The sequence below is a fragment of the Clavelina lepadiformis genome, chromosome 5 (genome assembly GCF_947623445.1).
Source record: "Clavelina lepadiformis chromosome 5, kaClaLepa1.1, whole genome shotgun sequence".
Lineage (NCBI taxonomy): Eukaryota > Metazoa > Chordata > Ascidiacea > Aplousobranchia > Clavelinidae > Clavelina > Clavelina lepadiformis.
In genome coordinates this window covers 19,510,878-19,531,012 of record NC_135244.1, presented here as the reverse complement: position 1 = coordinate 19,531,012, position 20,135 = coordinate 19,510,878, and the positions used below count along the sequence as shown (strand labels likewise).

The window sequence follows — 20,135 nt, the reverse complement described above, 5'->3', positions numbered from 1 at the left end:
TGCGATCAATGTTTGCAAACAGGTCACATCCAATACTCTTTGTATGCGGCGCCACCATGGGAATGCAAGCTTAATCAGTAACAAGGCAAAAATGATTGCACCGTGCCAACCTCTGGGTGTCGTCATTACCTAATCGAACTAAGCCTGACGTAACGCGCGTATTGAAGGCGGTCAATGCATTGTCATTCCCAGCATGCGCATTGTTATGGCCTGTAAGAGTGTAAGAGAAAACACAAAATTCGTGATTGGTTTATTAATATAAAACCAGAAACGAGACTTCCTGTCAAATGCCTGTCATGTCGGCCGGACCTATAGCTATTATGCGTGCAGACCGTTCAATTGAACTCACTTCCATTCAATGACAGCAAAAACAAGCACTGAGTTTAACGCGCTAAACGTTGGCTTTTGTCCGTACTATTGCAGTTTTAATGCACAAAATCAGTGTCAGCTACGGAGCTGTTTAGCTGTGAATGTTATTGCGTTTTATTCGACGAGGAAAATAACATTTCATTGAATTAGCAAGGGAATATTCAAAATACACCAGTGCAGTTTCAATGCTGAGAGAGTTTATTCACTTCCATTGTGTAGTTAATAATAGCAAGAAGGAAACGCAAAGTCTTCAGGCCAGAGCAGCCACAAGCATTACTGTATTATGTACGTATGTATGTATGTATATATATGTATGTATGTACTGTATATCCATTACTGCTATATTGTAGTTGTAGTACGTAATGGCATAGTTGTTTAGGCTAGGTATATTAGAAAGTGTGAAAGGTCACGTTGAAGAGTTTTTGATTGCTTGTGCAAGAATTTTAAGTTACAAAACTAACAGATTTTAGATGATAACGCGGGATGAGAAAATGTGAAACAAGCGATTTGGTACCATTGCGTCATCAAAGCATCACAAGCTAGAACTGGCAATTTACTGCTAATAAATAATCTGTTTATTTGAGCTTTTGAGGAGATTTTTTCTGGTTGTAAGTTCCGTCAAGCTAACATGACATTTGTCACATACTAACTTCAACGTAACTCAAATATATTTTTGAATGTGATTCTGATTCCGATTCACCAAGCAAATGTTTCTTGCTTGTCTTTTCTCAGTTTTATCCTATACTTGCGAAAAAATGACCACTTCCTTTATCAGTTTTTCATGTTCCGTTGTTAAGATGTCATTTTAAAACAAGCTTGACTGCACAGAACCACATCTAATCCTAACGTGGGGATTTTTGTATGTTTCAAAATTCTGGTTGTTGCTGCTAACACCATGCTGGGATAACCATGGAGTCGATCAAAGAAGAACAAGCTGGTCAAGGGCTTAACCCATTTCAGGAAAAATCCAGCAGTGACTTGAAAACAGCAGAATCGACGACATCTGCTGCCACAAGAAAAGAGAAGAAAGAAAACGGAAACGCAAAAAATGGAGATAAAGATTCACTTCAGAATCAAATTACACCGAAACGGCGTCGAAGTATGACGGTTAAGCTAATGAGAAGGGTATCGACATCAGCAATTATGAAGTCCCCTTCTTCGCTGACTAACGAAGGTTGGCATGTTGCTACTTAAATGCTTTTATTTTGTAAAGTGTTTGTTTTATATATATCAATCTAAACCGTTAGCTAAGTAGCAACCGTGATGCGCAATATTTCCGAAGTCATCGTCTTAGTTTTGTCAGAATGCGGTAAAGTTATAAATTGTTTGAACTGGTAATTGCCTCAAAAGTAGCCTATATGCGATGCTTTGTACTAGAGTTAAAGGAAATCTACGCTTAGTCGTACTGTCAGGAAACGATCGCTATGCAAGTAGGCCTACCGTTCCTTTAACGCTTTTGATATTCCAGCCCACTTAATTATAACTTCACTGTGTTTCCCTTTTCCAACAGGAGATGATAATTCAGGAGGCGATGTTGCAGATGGTCGGAAATCTAAAGATAAAAACAAAGTACGGTACAGGCTACAGACTACACTTTGACACCAATGGCATATAACTAGGCTTGAAAGTTGCATCATGTTTTAATATTCTACACATGCTTTCTTTTGCTATACTTCGTAAAAACGCTGAAACAAAAATATTCATAGCAAAAAATTTTTCTATGGTAAAGACTATGGACGTAAAATTTGGCCTAACCTACGTCGTTTTGCTTACTGAATCATTCGAATAGCATGATTCATCTAGTATCTAAAGTGTGATGATTTGACATCAAGCGGTGACGACTTAAAGTATAAATATAGGCCTAATAGATTAAATCAGTGGCACCAAAACCCAATTGCTGATAATAATAAAAAATATTTTCTAACAATTGCTAGGTTCCCGTCGTCGATGTGACAATTACAACCCCTGACAACGACACTCCAACTTCAACGTCACAACCGATGTCAACTCCGAAAAGAAATTTCTTTCGTACCATGAGCCAATCAGCCATTAAAAGAGGCAATCAAGAGAAAAGGAAATCAAAACGTCTCAACTCAAACGTGGATCAGATTAGCCCATCAAAAATTTCAGTCCCACCGCCCCAAGTAGACCAGCCGGAAGAATCTATCGAACCAGATTATTCAGGTAAGAACGGACTGGTTGGCAAGATTTATCAGTCCCACAAGCAGCTACCACGGTAATTCAACGTAAAGTTTTTGTATTGTTGTTTGATTGTAGTTGATCTTTTGATCTGTATGGCTACATTTTTATGGCAGCAATATTCTTCACAAAGGTTTCTTTTTTACGTGACAAGATTTGGCGCAGCAAGGGTAGAAAAGATGTTTTGGGGCATGTGATGCAGCCTATGTAGAGCTAGTCAGGAATCTATGATTTAACAACCAATAGAATAAATAAACAATCAAACAATTATGGTCTTGCCATATTACATGATTGAATAAGAATAATTGCGCACATTGAACTATGCTCATACACAAATCTAACTTGAACTTTTCCTTGGCAGATGTCGTCGAGGAAATTCGAAAAACACCGAAAAATACAAAATTGTCTGCCCCTTCACGCCCACAAATGGATATAGAATACGGAAAGGCCGATATAGATACCCGGGAATATGCACACGATATCATTATACAGGAAATAGAAAGAGGATTTTTTCTTGGCCCCGCGTTGAGGTAAGTGTAAATTGTAGGCTATAGCAGACAACAATTCTGACTGGCCTTATGGCGTTTGTCGGCTCGGTAACCAAGTGTTTCGAACGCTAGCCACGCAACAAATGCGGTTCAGGTTCCGTGTTTGATAATCAGTGGCGTCATGCCTTTCTAATGCCATCGAGCCGTTAATGACCCTTACTCCGGTCCAGTGGACCTGTTGGGCAATTCTAACTTCGGGCAGTACCATAAAATAAATCAGAAAAACAAAGCAAAAAATTTGTGATAATCGGAACTTGCACAAACGCTAGCTCGGTAACCGGGGCTCGGCTCGAGCGATGAGGAATCGTTGCCAGGTGGACGTGCTTTCCTCAGTGCGAGGATAAACATTATCATATCATTCCCATATAGGCGATTGCAAGCCCTGGTGATAAAGCATCGGTTGTCATTAACGATTAGATAAAGCAACAGGAATAGTAGCCTACAACTGTTGCTACAAAGACGAGGTCTTGTTTTCAAATGGAATAATAAAAAGAATAGCGGAAAAACTCAATTTGAAAAGTCTCTATATAATTAAATCTGTGTGTGATTCAATTAATATTCTTAGGTCAATACGCTATAAACAAACTTGGAATATGCATAAGTTTAGAACCTTAATTTATGCAAAAATTTTGCTCATTCCGACGGAAAAATTCCCGACAAGATATAAGATACAATTTTCATTCCTGAAAGTCTTTATGCGAATTCGGTAGCCTGTGGATAATTTGATAAACGCCACCTTGCGTGCAACAATATCTTTCTTATATCATAGTTAGATGACGTTGTTCAATAATAAACAAAAAATTGGGCTTGGTCTGTAAAGGCTAAATGTTTTGAAGCAGCCTACCGTACTGAAATAGCTTAGTCCTAAAATGTTTCTTCAAATTTGATGGTCAGAACTTGGGCAGAAGTTGAAAATGAAGTGAATTTAGCGGACTTGAAGAAGAAAATTCAGCTAATTAAGTGTATAATAACGTCATATAAACGTGGTATAAACATACAGAAAGTGTTTAAGTTTTAAGAAATGGGTCTAAGTTGCCAGTTTACAATATTGCTGGTACTGCTGGCAGGTTGGAAAAGCCCAAACGCACGCTTAGCCCAAACGCACGCTTAGCCTAGTCCACTTGGTACCGGAATAACCATTATACCAGTATTCTGGCATAGGATATCTGGCCGGTGTCAGTTTCTGGCCAATTTAAGTGTAGACTGGCGCCATCAGTAGCCCAGTACTCTAGGAAACGATGATTGCCATTATCACTGTATGTTTGGCTTGTTTGTTGTTGTCATGGTATTTAGCTACATATTTTGGAGTCAGTTTTAACCTTCAGCCAAACTTATTTGTGTTTACTTCAGGCTGCATTGTTTATGTTAAAAACTTAATTTGGCATCTGCAACAAAGTGCAAGTGACTTGTTGTACGGCTTAACTTCTAATGCCAAAAAGGCTATGGAATTTGAAGATGAAAAATATGATAAAGTAACAGAATATTACAGTGAACAAGATACCAAAACTGATCGTGAACATGAACGAATTTTAAATGAAATTGAAACAACTGACACAGCCTTTATTGGGGCCTCATTGAGGTTGGTTAATTGTCATATGTCGTATGTAGCTTAGAGTCAGATTGCTGACTTTGCAAAGTGCCTGCCTTACTACCAACATGCTTAGTAAGAACCCTGTGCATGTCTATACCCTATTATGTGAAAAACTGAAAGCTGTGTTAATTTTTGTCCACATGAAAATTATTTGGTAGAAATCTATGCCAAATAGCAATGTATGATACTGTTGCTTTGCTTGTGGGAAGTACTGTGTTTGCTATACTTTGTTACTTGTGCAGGTTGAAAGACATGCTTTAACACTGTATTAAACATAACATATGCGTAAAAAAAAACAGCCAGGGCTTTGTCAAGTGTTTGGGTGCATGCGGAATTCCACATTGCACTCCACATCCCTGCTTAGAATATACAGAATGAAAGGCATGGTTTTCCCTTCATAGAACATGTCTTTCATGCTTTCAATAACAATAGGCTTTAACTTGTTGCTGTACCGTTAGAAGGATGATTTTATACCCTTGGAAGTAAATCATATTTTATGGCTATCTGCTCAATGTTACGTACAGGGCCGTGTATGAGGGGAATGATCATGAAAAGTTCCTGGAAAGACTTGACTGCAGGATTAAGCAACATGATCGAGACATTGAGAGAATGTGCAATTTTCATTACCAAGGCTTCATTGAATCAATCACTGAACTGATAAATGTTAGAAGCGACGCGGAAAAACTTAAAGTAAGTTTTTATAACGTAAAGTACATAGCCCATTTATCGTTTCCTCTGAAATTTTTTGTTACAAATGTATTTATAATGGTGGAAAACTTCCATTGTATTTTTAAGTTCATTCGAAGGATTTACACATTCAAGCGATATGTACGGTTGGTAAAATTACTTTTTTGTCTTTTCAGAGTCAAACCTTGGTTATCAACAAAGAACTCCAGGAGTCTGGAAAAGAAGTTGCAAGAAAAAGCGATGATCTTATCCAATGTCAACTTCAGCAACGTAATGTTGCGTCTGCCATAGAAAAACTGTCAGAATGTTTGCCAGTATTGCAGATGTATGCAAAAATGATGGAACAAATGCGAGCAGGAAGGTTGAAACTGACATATGTTTGCTTAGTGATTATGTGTAATCATGCCTTGACACTGGTATTTCATTTTTATTATTTGTAAACAATTATATGAAAAATTTTTGATGATAGAATTTTTTATTTACCATGGCCATCTTACTTTAAAAAACTATTTCATTTGTTTTCAGTTATGTGTTACACACTAGACACAATATATTACCTACTAGGTATTACTCTGCTCTTAAAACTTTGGAACAACTTGAGCATACAGCGCTGCCAAGTGTCTACCGATATCGTTTTTGTGAAATCATGTTGGAGAATATTCCCAAAATTCGCGAGGAAATAAAAGGTGTCTCAATGTCAGAATTAAAAGACTTTCTTGAAAAGGTTCGGCAGAATTCAGACAAGATAGGAATGGTCGCGATGAAACAGGTAGAAAATCTGTGAATAGTGTTGCCTTTTTAAACATAAAGAGGTAAAGTTTTAATTTTCAGTGTTATTATGTGCTTTGGTTGCGCTTAATCTTAGTCATATTTTAACCATTTTTTATTTACTGGATACATGATCAGGTCGAAAAAGAAAGAAATCTTGAACAAAGTGCTGTTAGTGGTGATAGGTCGGACAGTTTTGGAGTAAAATCTTCATCTGAAGAAGAAAGTCCAGCAGAAGCTGATCTTCCCAGAATAAGAGCAAAACCGATCAATAAAAACTCAAAAATTCCTTCCAAGACAAGAACTAACGTAAGAGCGGAAGCACTAAACAGTAACCACTCCGCCTCTCCTCAACATCGTCAGAGATTAAATCCCTTTGATGAGATAGAAGATGAGGTAGAAGAAGTCATGGACAGTAGAAATCCTTTCGATGATCCCAATCCATTCACTCAGGAGCCTAGCAAATCTAAGGTAACTGAAAATGGCCTGGCAAATCCTTTCTTAGATGAAAATGAGGATGTTGTCAAAACCCATGATGTTAATCCCTTCTTTGACACTGACAATGCCTTCAAAGAGCCAACTACTCCCGATGCCTTGAAAGATATGAATTATGAGGTGTGTAGTCATTTAAGATTAGCCTTCATTGCCAGATAATTAAATATACATTATAAATCATTGGTACAGTATATATATATGTTCATTGTCACTTTGATTATGGTAAAGTCATGGTATTGAAGATTTATGAAAGGCTGCTTAAATATTAACTACTTATTAATTGTATACAAGTACTGTGTGAACAAGTTTACCGTATTTACTCGATTGTAAGCCTCATATAATGGTAAATTGAGACGCAACTGGAACATACTCTAAGGTATGCCTCTGCAAAATATACAGTATATATATACTCTGTATTTTCTTTTGAAAATTTCGGTTTGATGCAAAAAAGTAAGCCGCAGTATGACAATAAAACAAAACCACAGTTTACAATCTAATGTACACAGTACAGTATATATTCGTGACCCGACACCTTATCGAAAGACACTTTATCGAACGACACTTAATCGAACGACACTTTATCGAAAGACACTTAATCGAACGACACCTGATCGAAACGACACCTGATCGAAACGACAGTTGATCGAAAGACACTTTATCGAACCGAAAGTTGATCAAACGACACTTTATCGAACCGACAGTTAATCAAAACGACAGTTGATCGAACGACACTTTATCGAACCGACAGTTCAAGCGAGATTTTTGCGTGTTTCTCAAACATTGAAACAATGGGTCATTGTGATGTTCAGCTATCTGTCCATGTTTGTTTGATAAAGTTAGATTTTGTAATTTTTGAGATATTGTGATATTTATATAATTTTGCTCTCTCTCCGCATTGAAACGTATTACTCATTTACGCACCAATAACTTGACTAACTATTCTTTTTCGTTCTCTTTTCACAGCGGGGGCGCGGCGTAACAAGAAGAATTTATAGAAATGTGTCACTTTTAGAAATACCTAATTTACACTAAATTCACTTTCTTTAGTTTTACAATTATGATGTATACAGGAAGCCAGATGATGTTTCTACTAACCTGTAATAATCTCATCGTCTACGACGCATAGGTTTCTAGTAATTAACGATTGCAAATGTGTGTGCGGGGTTGGCCACACCTAGTTTTTTTAGTAAACTCGCGAGCCTGGTTAGGATAGGGTTAAAAGATCCACAATTTATTGAAACAACTGACGATATGCACTGTTAAAAGAACGACAATTTATTAAAAGAACTGACAACATGCACTGTTAAAAGCACGACAACTGACGAAGTGCACATTTCAATCGCATTCATTTAATCACAAGTTGTGTGCAATTGCTCGAAGATAACTTTTTATGTCCATATTTGTTGAGTCATAATTTTCAACTATGCTCCTCAGACGTTGGTTGACAGCGTCGTAGCGCTTCTTCCGTGGTGGGCCATCGATTCCAGCACTCAATTGTTCAATTAACAATTCGTTGGAACCTTGTTCCTGCTTAATTTTTTTGACGAGTCTGCGAAGCGTCGGATGGGATATTGAGACACGCTTGCTGAACGCATTGTGCCATCCTTCAATGCTATTATTCGTTCGTGGAAGGTCATCTTGAACCCGGTGGAAGACATTCCAACATCGGATAGGAAATAGAGGTTGACGACGATTCCTGCGACACAATCGTCCAATCCAAGTATTTTCAAAATAGTCAATGTATTCAGACAAGTGCTGCTCATCGTCGTCACTGAACGTGGCCAGGAAGTCCTCGAACCGTTGTACAACGTCTTCAGGCGGAACGAATGCCAGTGCCTGGAAGCATTTTATGCGAAGGGCGTGCTCTGCATCTTCATTGAACCACCGCTGCAGAGAGAGAGCCTGAATTTTCCGGAAGCTACATTGGCCAAAATGGAAAAGGCAGCCGAGAATTTCTGCCCGAGGGAAGCTGGAAGAAAGAGCATTATATGCTGCCATTTCAAAGTCTATTGTTACGGTTTCTGGGGCTATTCCTGGTCGCTGTTGTTCCAATAAACCAAAGATGCGATTGTACACAGCTTCAGATTTGTTCTCGGTAACGGTGTATACGAGTGGCACCGTGCGATTTTCATCGACCAGCGCGTGTATCGTGTACAGCTGGTATCCAAGTGGGGCAACATCGAATGTACCGTCACAAAACCAATTAGCGCATTTGTTCAGTATATCCAGATTCTTTTGAGACGCAAACATATAGAATTCGTTCTCATCGTCTTCCTCGATAACGAAGGCTTCTCCCCTCGGTGTCACGCGGAGTTCATCCATCAAGCCGATTCCTTCTGGACATACGCGCTTTCGCTGTATCATCCGCTTTAATGATGTTGCTTTAGGGAGAGCACCAGCGGTGGCTAAGGATATATCCTGCGTTTCCCTCTGAATAATGTTTGAGGTACGTTCATCTGAATTGATTGCTCGATCTCGCATGCTGGCTTGTGCTCTTGCAACTATAACACGTGCAGGGTTTGGTGGATGACTGTGTTCAGATGGTGCTCTCTTGAGGCTGTCGTCCTCGGCTGTGGATAGACGGCTTTTGCATTTGAGGTAGTCCTCACATCTCCAGTAAGTTACGCCATTTGTTGTTTTGTCACGAACGTACAAGAAACCGTCCAAGGCCAACTTTCGTTTGCCTTTATCACTTAAAATGAATTCCATTTCGATATGTATACAATCGTTATTAACGTGGAAAAAATTACAAGAATTCTTAAGATGTCTAAAATCAAATAGTGTGGAAATGTAAGTATACACAATATGATCAAATAATGTAATTATAATAGTCATATAACTCATAAATAGGGCAACCAGTTTTTTGACCCAAAAATTTTTAACTTTGACCTTAAAATTTGCAAAGTTTGACCTTTATTTTGCAACTTGCCTCATTGACAACTTGATGCCTCATTAATTACCTGATGCCTCATTAATACTATAATTCACACTCACTTCAGTATATTACACCACATTGCTGCAATCTCAATCGTACCAATCACAAAAAGAGCAAAATATTTGTGTTCACACTTCAACAACACAGCATTAAAGTGACACTTGATGCTGCTTGCTTTGTGAAAGTTTTTCAACATCTGGTGGCAAGTCATATGAAGCAAGAGCCAGAACATTTTCTAAATAGGCGTCGGAAATGCGTGATCTTAGCTTGCTTTTCGTGAATTTCATTGTTGAAAACATTTGTTCACATGTGTACGTGCTACCAAGCATCGAAGCCATTTATTTTGCGCTGTCGGTCAAGCTGGGATAAAGACCACTTTCAAGAAGCTACTTTGTGTAAAAGTCAGACAGCGACATGCCCCTTGCTATTAAATTTTGCCTTCAATTCCTTACTCTTTGTATCTATAATGACTAGTCTAGTCTACTGTACAGACAATCTCGTACTTAGTAATTCTCGTGCGTATTCTTGTGATATCTTATTAATATGTGGGCGGGCCGGCCGCCATGCGAAATCGAACACTTTATGATACAAATATAAAATATAGATATAAAATATAAATCGTCAACTTTATGATATATACATCACAATTCATTAATGCACACCATTACAAAGACCGCACATCACAATGGCTCATTGTTCCAATGTTTGAGAAACACGCTAAAATCTTGCTTGAACTGTCGGTTCGATAAAGTGTCGTTCGATCAACTGTCGTTTTGATTAACTGTCGGTTCGATAAAATGTCGTTCGATCAGCTGTCGTTTCGATAAAGTGTCTTTCGATCAACTGTCGGCTCGATTAACTGTCGTTCGATAAAGTGTCTTTCGATCAGCTGTCGTTTCGATCAGGTGTCGTTCGATAAAGTGTCTTTCGATAAAGTGTCTTTCGATAAGGTGTCGTAGTACCGTATATATTAGTTAAATTAAAGATTACAGATTACAAACTATCTTTTATCTGGCTTAGTTGTTTTCATAGAATTAATATAACCCAGTTTTACAGTGATGGTGAATGCTCATACAGCTTGTTTGTGATACCAACGATACTTCTGTATAATTAGTTATTGATGATAAAGCTACCAGTAGTTAAATTTCAAATCATCCTAGTACCAGCAGTAAATTGAAAATCATGCCTTTAACAGAATGAAGTCGCTGTTAATGCAATAGATTCACAAGTTTCAAACCAGTTATCCAAAAATGACTTTTCATCCGGCAGCAGTGACCCATTTGAAAGTAAATCACAGCCGATTGATGTTGTGGCATCCAAAAATAAATCAGTTATTGGCAAACTTCAGGATCCGTTTAATCCTTTTGTTGATAATGAAGAACCACGTGACGTCGAGCAACGTATTTCGCAGATTGAAAGAGAGGTTGATGCTAAGAATGTGGTGAACAGCAATGCTGAAAGCATTCCCTCTGCTTCCAGCACCAGCTCAACAATTGTTGAAACAGATCCAGAAAACACTAGACTAGATCCTGCACGTAATGCTGAGAACGATCAAAAGCCCAGAGATGTTTCCCAAAATCTTGACCACATGCAAGATCCTGACATTCCTGTAAAAGCGCCGCCAAGACGAAAAAAGAAAAAGCTAGCGGGAAAGCCACAGTATGCTTCAAAAGAAGCTCATAAACCTCCTGAAAATCCAACAAAAGAGTCGGAAGAAAGTAATGGGACACCTTCTTCGGCAAGTGTGTCTTCCACAGATAAGGTTGAATTGACTCAAAAGAGCAGTGGAGAAAGAATAGCGCCGGATAGGCCTCACGATCATAGCCCTATCACTCCATCAGAAGTTATTAACAGTGCAACATCTGTATCAAAGCCTTCATCACAATCTCAGGAGTTTGAAAAGAACCAACAGGGTTCAAATGTAGCAACACTGCCTATAAATTTCGTTGGACACAGCAGAAAAATAGAGAAAAATCTTCAGGTATATCATAATCAGAGAGCCAGACTGGTGGAGGACATGGTCTCATCGAAGTGGAGAAAGATTAGAGATTGGCAGATGCCACGCATTTACAATGTATGTATTGGGCTGATTTTAATGATGCTATGCAAGTTTATGAGAAATACTGAATCAAATCTGGTCTTTATACAAATGAGTTCTTTGATTCGAACATTGCGTAATACTAGTTCCCTCGGTTTTATCTCGCTTCAAAGTGTAACCTCTTCATTAAATTACTTTTAATTCTAAGAGATTTCTGTCAATCAGTTGAACTTTGTTGTTTTAAATATTACACTTAAGAAGAATGTCACAATTACACCTAATTGCATATTCCTGTTATAGTATGATAATTGCAGATACATTAAGCAATCTTTGAAATACGCAATTAGCAAAATTAGCTGATTACAGCACAGTTCTGATATAATCATATTACTATAACATTGTCTATGTCAGGGTGGTCCAAGACTGTAAGCATGAAAGGCCACTTTAAAGTTTGAGGAAAACGCTGCGGACTGCAACTGGGGGAGCTCTAATGTTAGCAAAGGGCTGGGTTTACTGTTTTAATCGACTTGATGCTTTGCTGCACCACTAACACTATTAATAACGCACTCCTTGATAGCTTCTACTTGTTTGCGACTGTGCTTGCAACGAAAAACTAAAATCATGGCACGTATGCATCGTCACGCAATGCTGTTATGTTAGTCGTAAAAAGGCCATCACCCCATGATAATCACCTATTGACTTGCACTTCAATGATGTGCAACTTATCTCGGGCTGTGGCTGAAGCAACCCTATTAAATAACACGCAGGTGTATTTTAACAACTGCGGATTTTGCACCGGAAGATACAGTGTAACAAAACTCTGAAAGTATTTGCACGCCGCACAAAATCTTTCCGCGGGCTACATGTGGCCCGCATGCCAGGGTTTAGACGACCCTGGCCTATGTCATGAAAAATATAACAATCCAGTCTGGTATGAAGTTTGTTCTGGTATGAAGTCTACACGAGTTTCGACAAAGACAGTTTAAAGATTGAAAATAGCTAAAGGGTAATGCTATGATAAAATATTTTAGTGCTGTTAGTTTATTAAATATTAAACGCACTGATACCTTTTCTTAAAACAATAAACAAACGAAATATTTTGATGAAGGAAGTATATTAAGATGACTTTTCATAGCAAAGGTTGGGTTTGCTATCTATATCCATGCATAATTATTGTAAAGTAGAGTACCAAAACTGCTATGTGCCCACAGTTGAAAGCATTTTTGCAAGAAAAGGCGCTTTTTGTTGCCTGGTATTCTATCTTCATACTGGTAGGTCGGTCACAGTCTTACGTAATGAACAAAACAAAGATTTAACCATTTTGTTATACTCTTTTGTTGTGATCAACATTTCTGAGTCTTAATCTGCAAATCACAAATATTTATGTCCATATTTTGCAATTTCTGGTGATCCCTGTTTCTGAATCGCAATCGATGTTTTCAGTAACATACTGTAATTTAATGTTCATCAGTGTACTGCTATGATTTTTGATTTGATCGTTTGTCATTTCTTAAATTTTCTCACTGATTTGAATGTTGTGTTATATTTCTAGTGATTTTGCTGAGTAATTCACAATTACATACAATGAAGTAATGAATTTTTTTGTAATAGTATTTATATGTGATAAAAACACAAATGGCAAGATTATGACTTATGATAAAAAATTAATAGTGAACATATCTATTATCCATTTTTACATAATATTATATTTTTCTATTTTATCAAATTATTTACAGTATTCTTGTTTCAAGTACAGTATGCACATAGTACTATATACAGTAAATCTTATTTCTTTGATACTTTCCCAGGATCTTTCAGCGTCAGACCTCGTTGACTTTTCTCCTGTATACAAGTGTCTACACATATTTGGCTTGGTTGGCTCCCAGACTCAGTTCGAGAACTATTACCGGACGCAACGTCGGAACCAGGCCCGCTTGGTGCTTCAGCCATCCGTTTCTATGCAAGATAATCCCGATGCCTATCGCAACTTCTTCCACCAAATTGTTGGGTAATGTTAAAACTATTCTTTGATATGTTCTTTGAAATATTTTTCTTATTTCATGTTACTAACGAGTAATGACTTTTAAAATTGTTTCTGTTGTTACTGTTCAATACTTCATCACAGCAGTATTGCGACTGTGCTTGTTTAAAAGCAGCTCTCCTGTGCATCCAGGTTTTTTGTTGTGGAAGACCATGTGCTGCACACAGCTCCAAATCTCATCAGTCGGCAGTGGATCAACGATTTGTGGGAGATGGCAATTTCGAAATTAATCGCTGGTCTCAGGACAGATTCTGTGAGTTAAACAATAATTATCTGCATCTAGATTCGCTGTTTTCCACATGGCTGCTTAATGCTTGCTTTGAAGTTTGCAAATTGTGGCGTCACACCCTTTCAAATTGTGGTGTGGTGCTGTGAGGTATCGTTCATCGATATTAAGTTATTTAAACTACGCTGTATATCCATGACAGGGTTATTGTAGCGATGCCGTTGTGATGATGAAAGTCAAGAACTTGATTGTCATTTTCGCAGACACACTAAAGGTACAGCCACCCTCTAGTTTTAGGAGTACTTCATTAACTTTTATATTACATTTAACCAAATAAACCGATGTGCTTGTTTTAATAATTCACATGTATTTCTGTACAGGCTTACGGTTTTTCAGTGGGAAGATTGTTCAGTCTTCTTATGGAAATGAGGGACCAATATGGAGAAATATTGTTAAAACACTGGGCCCAAAAGTTTAACGATATCTTTAATGAAGATAACTACACTCCCATGTTGATTGAGAGTGACATGGAAACACAAGCCCTTTTAAATATATTCCCACACGAAGGTAATGGTAGTTTAGTGTCTATGTGCGTCTCAGTCTCAAACAATTACAATCATGCTTAGTTTCTGGCATGTGATGTAATGCTCCTGCTATTTTAAGTATGCGTTGAGTGGTCGGTTTGATTTAGGAGTTGGTAATATGTGACTGTATAAACATTTATTGCATCAATCTGTGCCGGTTAAGCTGTTAATGCTTCATTGATTTTGACATTACTTCCTGAATGTATGTGTTTGCTTTGCCGTGGTGAACTCATGTAAGTCACAAATTACCTTTTAGGTAATTCAGCATTTTGACAAAACGGTTCTAAAGTAGTATTCGATACAAAACAATGTAATTAATAGCTCCTCAGTTACTTCAAAACACTACTGAAAACAAACATAGTTGATTCAATTGCTACTAACAATGCCACTTGCTTTCTTTGTCATGTTAACACAGGTTTTGTGTGATTTATGCAGATCCTAATTTTGATCAAGCAAAGTACCCGAGAAAACTCCCATTTTCGAAATTTGTCCCAAGAATCTACAATGAAATCAAGAACTTTATCCTTGCATGCTTGAAGTATTGTGAGGACCTTCATCTTAGGTATTGCCATAACTCTACCAAATATGTTTATTTACCACAATTTTGACCACCAGTTGCAACCACATATATCACTAAGTTTCAATTGAAATTGAATACAAAGTTGCTCTTGTAAATTACCAATCGGACGGAAGCTTTACTGGTGTCACACATTCACTGAAACTGCTGGAATAAAATTATCATCTAGCTTTGATTGCTTCCTATTTGCTTGAGTTCGGCAAGAAGAAACTTTTCTCTACACATTGTAGATCACCTTAAAACAGAGTTAAAACTGACGTTTTGGTTCAGTCAATTAACCATCTCTATTGTTTCATGCTTCATTTGTCAGTTCTACGGAAGTGGATGACATGATAAGAAAATCAGCCAACCTCCTGTTAACAAGGACACTCGCCTCTGGTCTGCAGTTACTGGTCGCAAAACGATCACTGGGTCTTGCAGAGGTACGTTTGCCGCATTGTTCATGACAACGCCAAGTATCAGCGATGAAATCACTTTTATAAAAGAGGATCCGAAAGCTATCGATTGATCTCACTTTTATGGACTTGTTTTGTTATTTCACAGCTTGTGCAAATTATTGTTAACACCACGTACTTGGAGAATTCGTGTCGTTACATCGAGGACTTTGTTCAGTCTATCACCGGTGTAAGAGCGGGAAGTGCCCACTCTGCCAAATTGGTTGGTGTCTCCACTTTTAAGGACGCAAGAAATGAAACTGAAACACAAGTATGCGATTTATGTGTCCTGTTTTTGTTATTCTGGTTGAAATGCTGTGTACTAAATAAGGTTGCACGTATAAGTTCGTACATTAATTTTATATTGACTTTTTTAGTTTCATTTTACCTTATGCATCTCGTTGATATTATATAGTTATGCAAACACTACACAAGGTCTCAATATCGCAGCACTTTGCCAATCAGTGACATATATCAAACTAAAATTTTTCATTGTAGATCTATAACAAGCTCAATAGCAAAATAGACGAGTTCTTTGAGCTGGCCGAATACGCTTGGGACGTGAAAGAGCCAAAGGGAATGGCCAGCCGTTACTTGCTTGACCTCATCGCATTTTTACGTCACAATTTCGAAGTCTTCACAAATTTACCGGTAATTAAAATCACACCCAATGGTCGTCCCGTTGAACAGACAGATTCGACTTCACCGAGCCGTTGCCAAAGACTAACTGATACAATTGCAGATAACACACCATCAACTAGTGGACTCCAGCGGTGACAGATAAATCGCAGCATCTTTTCATACATTTTTGTATTTTCTTGGTACAGCCAAAGGTTGCGCAGACCGCTTGCATGTCAGCGTGCCAACACATAAGCGCCAGGATGATGGAACTGGTCATGGACCCAGACGTGAAAACCGTAACCCTAGCGGCGCTTCAGCAATTTAGTTTAGACGTTATGCAATGTGAATGTAAGTGATCTAACAGTGGGTAATTATGACTAGTGTGGGTATGAATAGTACAATGTTTCAATCTCTGTTTTATGGTGACCTCAACGTTATAGCTGCTTTCAACCAATCTAAATCATTTCATCTTTAAAATTAAAAAAAAGTCATTTTTATAAAAATTTTATCTTCATCACGAAGCTCCTGTTCATTTAATCTAGTCCGTTTCATTCCAGTATTTTCCAACTCGGATCCCGTTCCCGGATTCCAGGATGGTGCGCTCCAGATGACTTTTGTCGAAATCCGCCAACTACTCGACCTCTTTCTGTCGTGGGATTGGTCATCGTATCTTGCCGATTATGGCAACGGCAACAGCAAATATCTGAGGGTCAACCCGGGTACGGCCTTAACTCTGTTGGAAAAGTAAGACTTGTTCACTGTTTATGATGTTTATGGTCTATGATGAATTTAGTTCTAAGATCTGCTGTCTTGTGTGCTGCTGACTTCTGTGTCATCAGTCATCACTGTTTGTGATGTTATGTTCTATACTCTTATTAATTTAGTTCTACATTTTAATATCTTGTGTTACCTTCTGTTTTCAATCCACCTTACCTCACTTACCAAATCAATATTTCTTTACCAAGTCGCATAAAATATAATATAACGATCGATGCTAAAACGCTTATTATACTGTATAGCACAGTGACTACACTGAATATAGGCTACTACCATAGACGTATCGTAACGTTGATCCTAATTAGTAATTACCAATAAATCACCTACCTGCCTGTAGAACTGATAAACTCTCTCATTTTCAGAATAAAAGAAGAGAGAGGTCACAGAAATATTTTCACGTCATTAAGTAAACAAGAGAGAGAAAAAAAGAAACTTTTGGAAACTGTGGTCAGGCAACTACGGGGGATAGTCAACGGTACGTAATCATTGCCTGGAAGTATTTCGCCTGTATCACGCTCAACAGACTCACGTGATGTGATAAAAACTAACTATGCTAGCTTGCATGACAAATGGGGACATGATTAGCCTCCATAAGCATGTGTGTACCGTGGAAAAGATTTTGATCCTGTTTTTTTTTCGCCAAATGATTCGCTCGCTTTCAGTTTTCGCACAAAAAAACGGTTAAAATTTGCATGTGTGTGCCCAACTCGCCGGTGTATTTGTGGCGCATGTGACATCCCTTGCTGAATCTGTTACCGTTAATACTGGTGACGAATTCAGATTCAGTACTTTCGTTGTTATTGGCACTACGGTTCCACATTATCATGTTAACTCAGCGAGGAGTTATTTGCAAATGAGAGATAGTAAATGCTCGCATTGGATGTTGCTTGACCATTCTAATTTCTTACAACCTGTTATTGTGAATTTATTTTTCATCCGCGTCGTATTGTTTTACTATATTTCGTTATGTTTTTGCCCGATTGCGTTCTATATTTTTGAAGGTTTCTACCGTTGGATTTCAAAGTGCTTTAAACCGAGCCTATATTTATTTTCGACCGCGATTTTTTTTCCCAACAGCTGCCTGAAAAAGGACAACGCTTTGCATTGCAAGAGAGGTCCGCCCGCAATACGGTGCGATTACATGCTTTTGATTTAAAGCTTAAAAATCTTGAACATTATATCCATGATTGATTTCCGCTTACGCAGCGGCATGGCAACGACATCGGGTTAATCGCGATTTTTTCTCGGCGCAGACGGGGTCCGACCGGCCCCGAGAAAACGTTCAAGGCTTCGAAGCTGGAAGAAACGTTAGAAGATCTTCATCATTTTCTCTATTATTTGACTTCTTTTATATGGATTTATGCCCTATAATTGCGTCGCATAGTTTGGCTGTTGGTTCTTAAATGGTTAGAATGTATTGATAGACAATGAGTTACAAATCACTCTTGTTGATTTCATTCTGCATGCATAATATACATGCCACGGTACCCGCTGTAAGGTCGTATGCTTTGTAAAAGCACCGAACTTTGTTATTGAAATGATGCTAAAACTGTAGCAGTGTAGCTATTACGCAATGCCATGTAATCCTCTTATAACGAAAATGTTTGAAGCCATTAACATCTCCACAGCTTGCCTTTTGGCAGGCTAACCGCATATGAGCAGTAAGGGTTGATCGCGAAAATTTCGTATGTACTGAAAATGTTTAACTTTTTCATCGTTTCAACAGACAATGTCATTTTTGGGTGCTTTTTCTGATACGGGTTTTAGCTGCCGATCTTGATACATATTGTCGCCATCATCAATCGTCATTGTTTGCTGATATTTCCGCGTTACCGAATTATATTGACTTCAAGCTATTTCCAACTGCTTTGACCGACTGATGGCAAAGCCAGCATTTTTATAACACTTGATAATTTTATATGATTTTGTTCGCCGTTTATAGTCGTAGCGATGCTTCAGTGTTCTTCTTATTCGTGCTCTTTAACATTGATATCATTCATTTACCGATGATACTTTCCGTAATACATCTATGACTAAAGTTTTCTTGTGTGTGTTTTTGCCACCAACGTCACATTGCACCAGTCTTGCAACATCTAATGCTGGCGCCAAGCTTACTTGGTAACTATTCTTTTTTGTAAAGCTTTTGTCATGCCGCTGGTAGAGTGATATTCCACATAATTTCGTGGGATTTTGTATAACGAGTCCAAAGTTGGGCTAAAACTAGTAATGAAAACGTCATTGTTTATTTTGACTAAGCGTTTGATGTTGCGTAGACTGGACTATCTTGTGCGTACCACGTGGAAAACTTTCCCCTCAGAAACAGAGGAAGCTGTTGATGTAGCCTTCAATACCTCACCTACCCGTCAAGATCTTGCCTTTTTCCTTAGAGAGAATGAAATGCAGTACAGGAGCAACGTTTTGGTGCTTTATTGACCAATGTTGCGTTTAGCTAAAAACCGTAATCTTAACAGCTGAACTTCAAAATCTAAAGGAGCCGCTTAATGTGGTCGATATTCTATGTCTTTGCTCTCAGAAACGCTAGCTCAGTTTCTTAGAGCTTTAATAAAAAATAGTTTGCGTGAGCTACGTGATGCCTTGACTAATGGCAAAGATTACCTTTCCCATGCATACAACTTAATAATGCATATTTTTGAGTCAGTATTATTCTACCTACGCATTACACTACGCCTTGCACCGTAATAGAATATTCTATAATCTATATTGTATATAAGCCTACCTATATTAAAATATTTATGACATGCAGTGAGAGCAGTTTGCTGGAATCTGCGTTTACAACAAAACGTTTCGTGTAGATTACTCAACACGTGCTATTACCCATGGTGGGATTTCGTAGTCGTAACATCTAAGCTACAACATTTTTGATATTCATCATGAATAAAATGATTATTGTGTTTAATAAAATCAATAATTCTTACCAAAAATTGATTGATTATCTTGCATCTTTTTTATAGCAATTTTCTGCATGTTTCAAATAGCATAAGCGGCCGCTATTAACATCCAAAGGCCAGATAATTATCTAGACGTGAAGAGTAAATTTTGGATTAAGTGTTAGCTTTAAGCAATATTTAAAATAAAGACCGAAGCCTAGCATGAATTTTGAAATCGAAATTTGCTTTAGTTGTTTGTCACAGAACACTGAGGAGTGAGGATAATGTGTATAAATTACTGCCCCTGAAGTTTTTCACAAAATTATGTCGCCTCTGCCAGGTGAGTGCATGGTTTGT

At 37.9% G+C, this 20,135-nt stretch overlaps 1 protein-coding gene across 7 annotated transcripts; it reads left to right on the top strand.

Annotated features, from left to right (window-relative positions):
• The first annotated feature begins 1,145 nt into the window (after nt 1-1,145).
• Nucleotides 1,146-19,854, top strand: LOC143459350 (exocyst complex component 6B-like). 7 transcript variants are annotated; one of them, XM_076956461.1, is made up of 22 exons: nt 1,146-1,543; nt 1,880-1,938; nt 2,304-2,553; nt 2,930-3,098; nt 5,232-5,397; nt 5,571-5,755; nt 5,959-6,163; nt 6,301-6,777; nt 10,788-11,666; nt 13,439-13,638; nt 13,804-13,924; nt 14,100-14,171; nt 14,278-14,464; nt 14,917-15,043; nt 15,369-15,480; nt 15,602-15,763; nt 15,991-16,143; nt 16,320-16,461; nt 16,671-16,857; nt 17,253-17,365; nt 17,968-18,021; nt 18,144-18,931. In XM_076956461.1, exons 1-21 carry the CDS (start codon nt 1,279-1,281, stop codon nt 17,973-17,975), a joined length of 4,239 nt encoding a protein of 1,412 aa, XP_076812576.1. In that variant the 5' UTR covers nt 1,146-1,278; the 3' UTR covers nt 17,976-18,021; nt 18,144-18,931. The 7 variants fall into 7 exon arrangements, with proteins under 7 accessions (XP_076812576.1, XP_076812572.1, XP_076812574.1 ...); XM_076956457.1 differs by lacking the exons at nt 17,968-18,021; nt 18,144-18,931 and adding an exon at nt 19,164-19,854; XM_076956459.1 differs by lacking the exon at nt 17,968-18,021.
• Nucleotides 19,855-20,135: the final 281 nt, after the last annotated feature.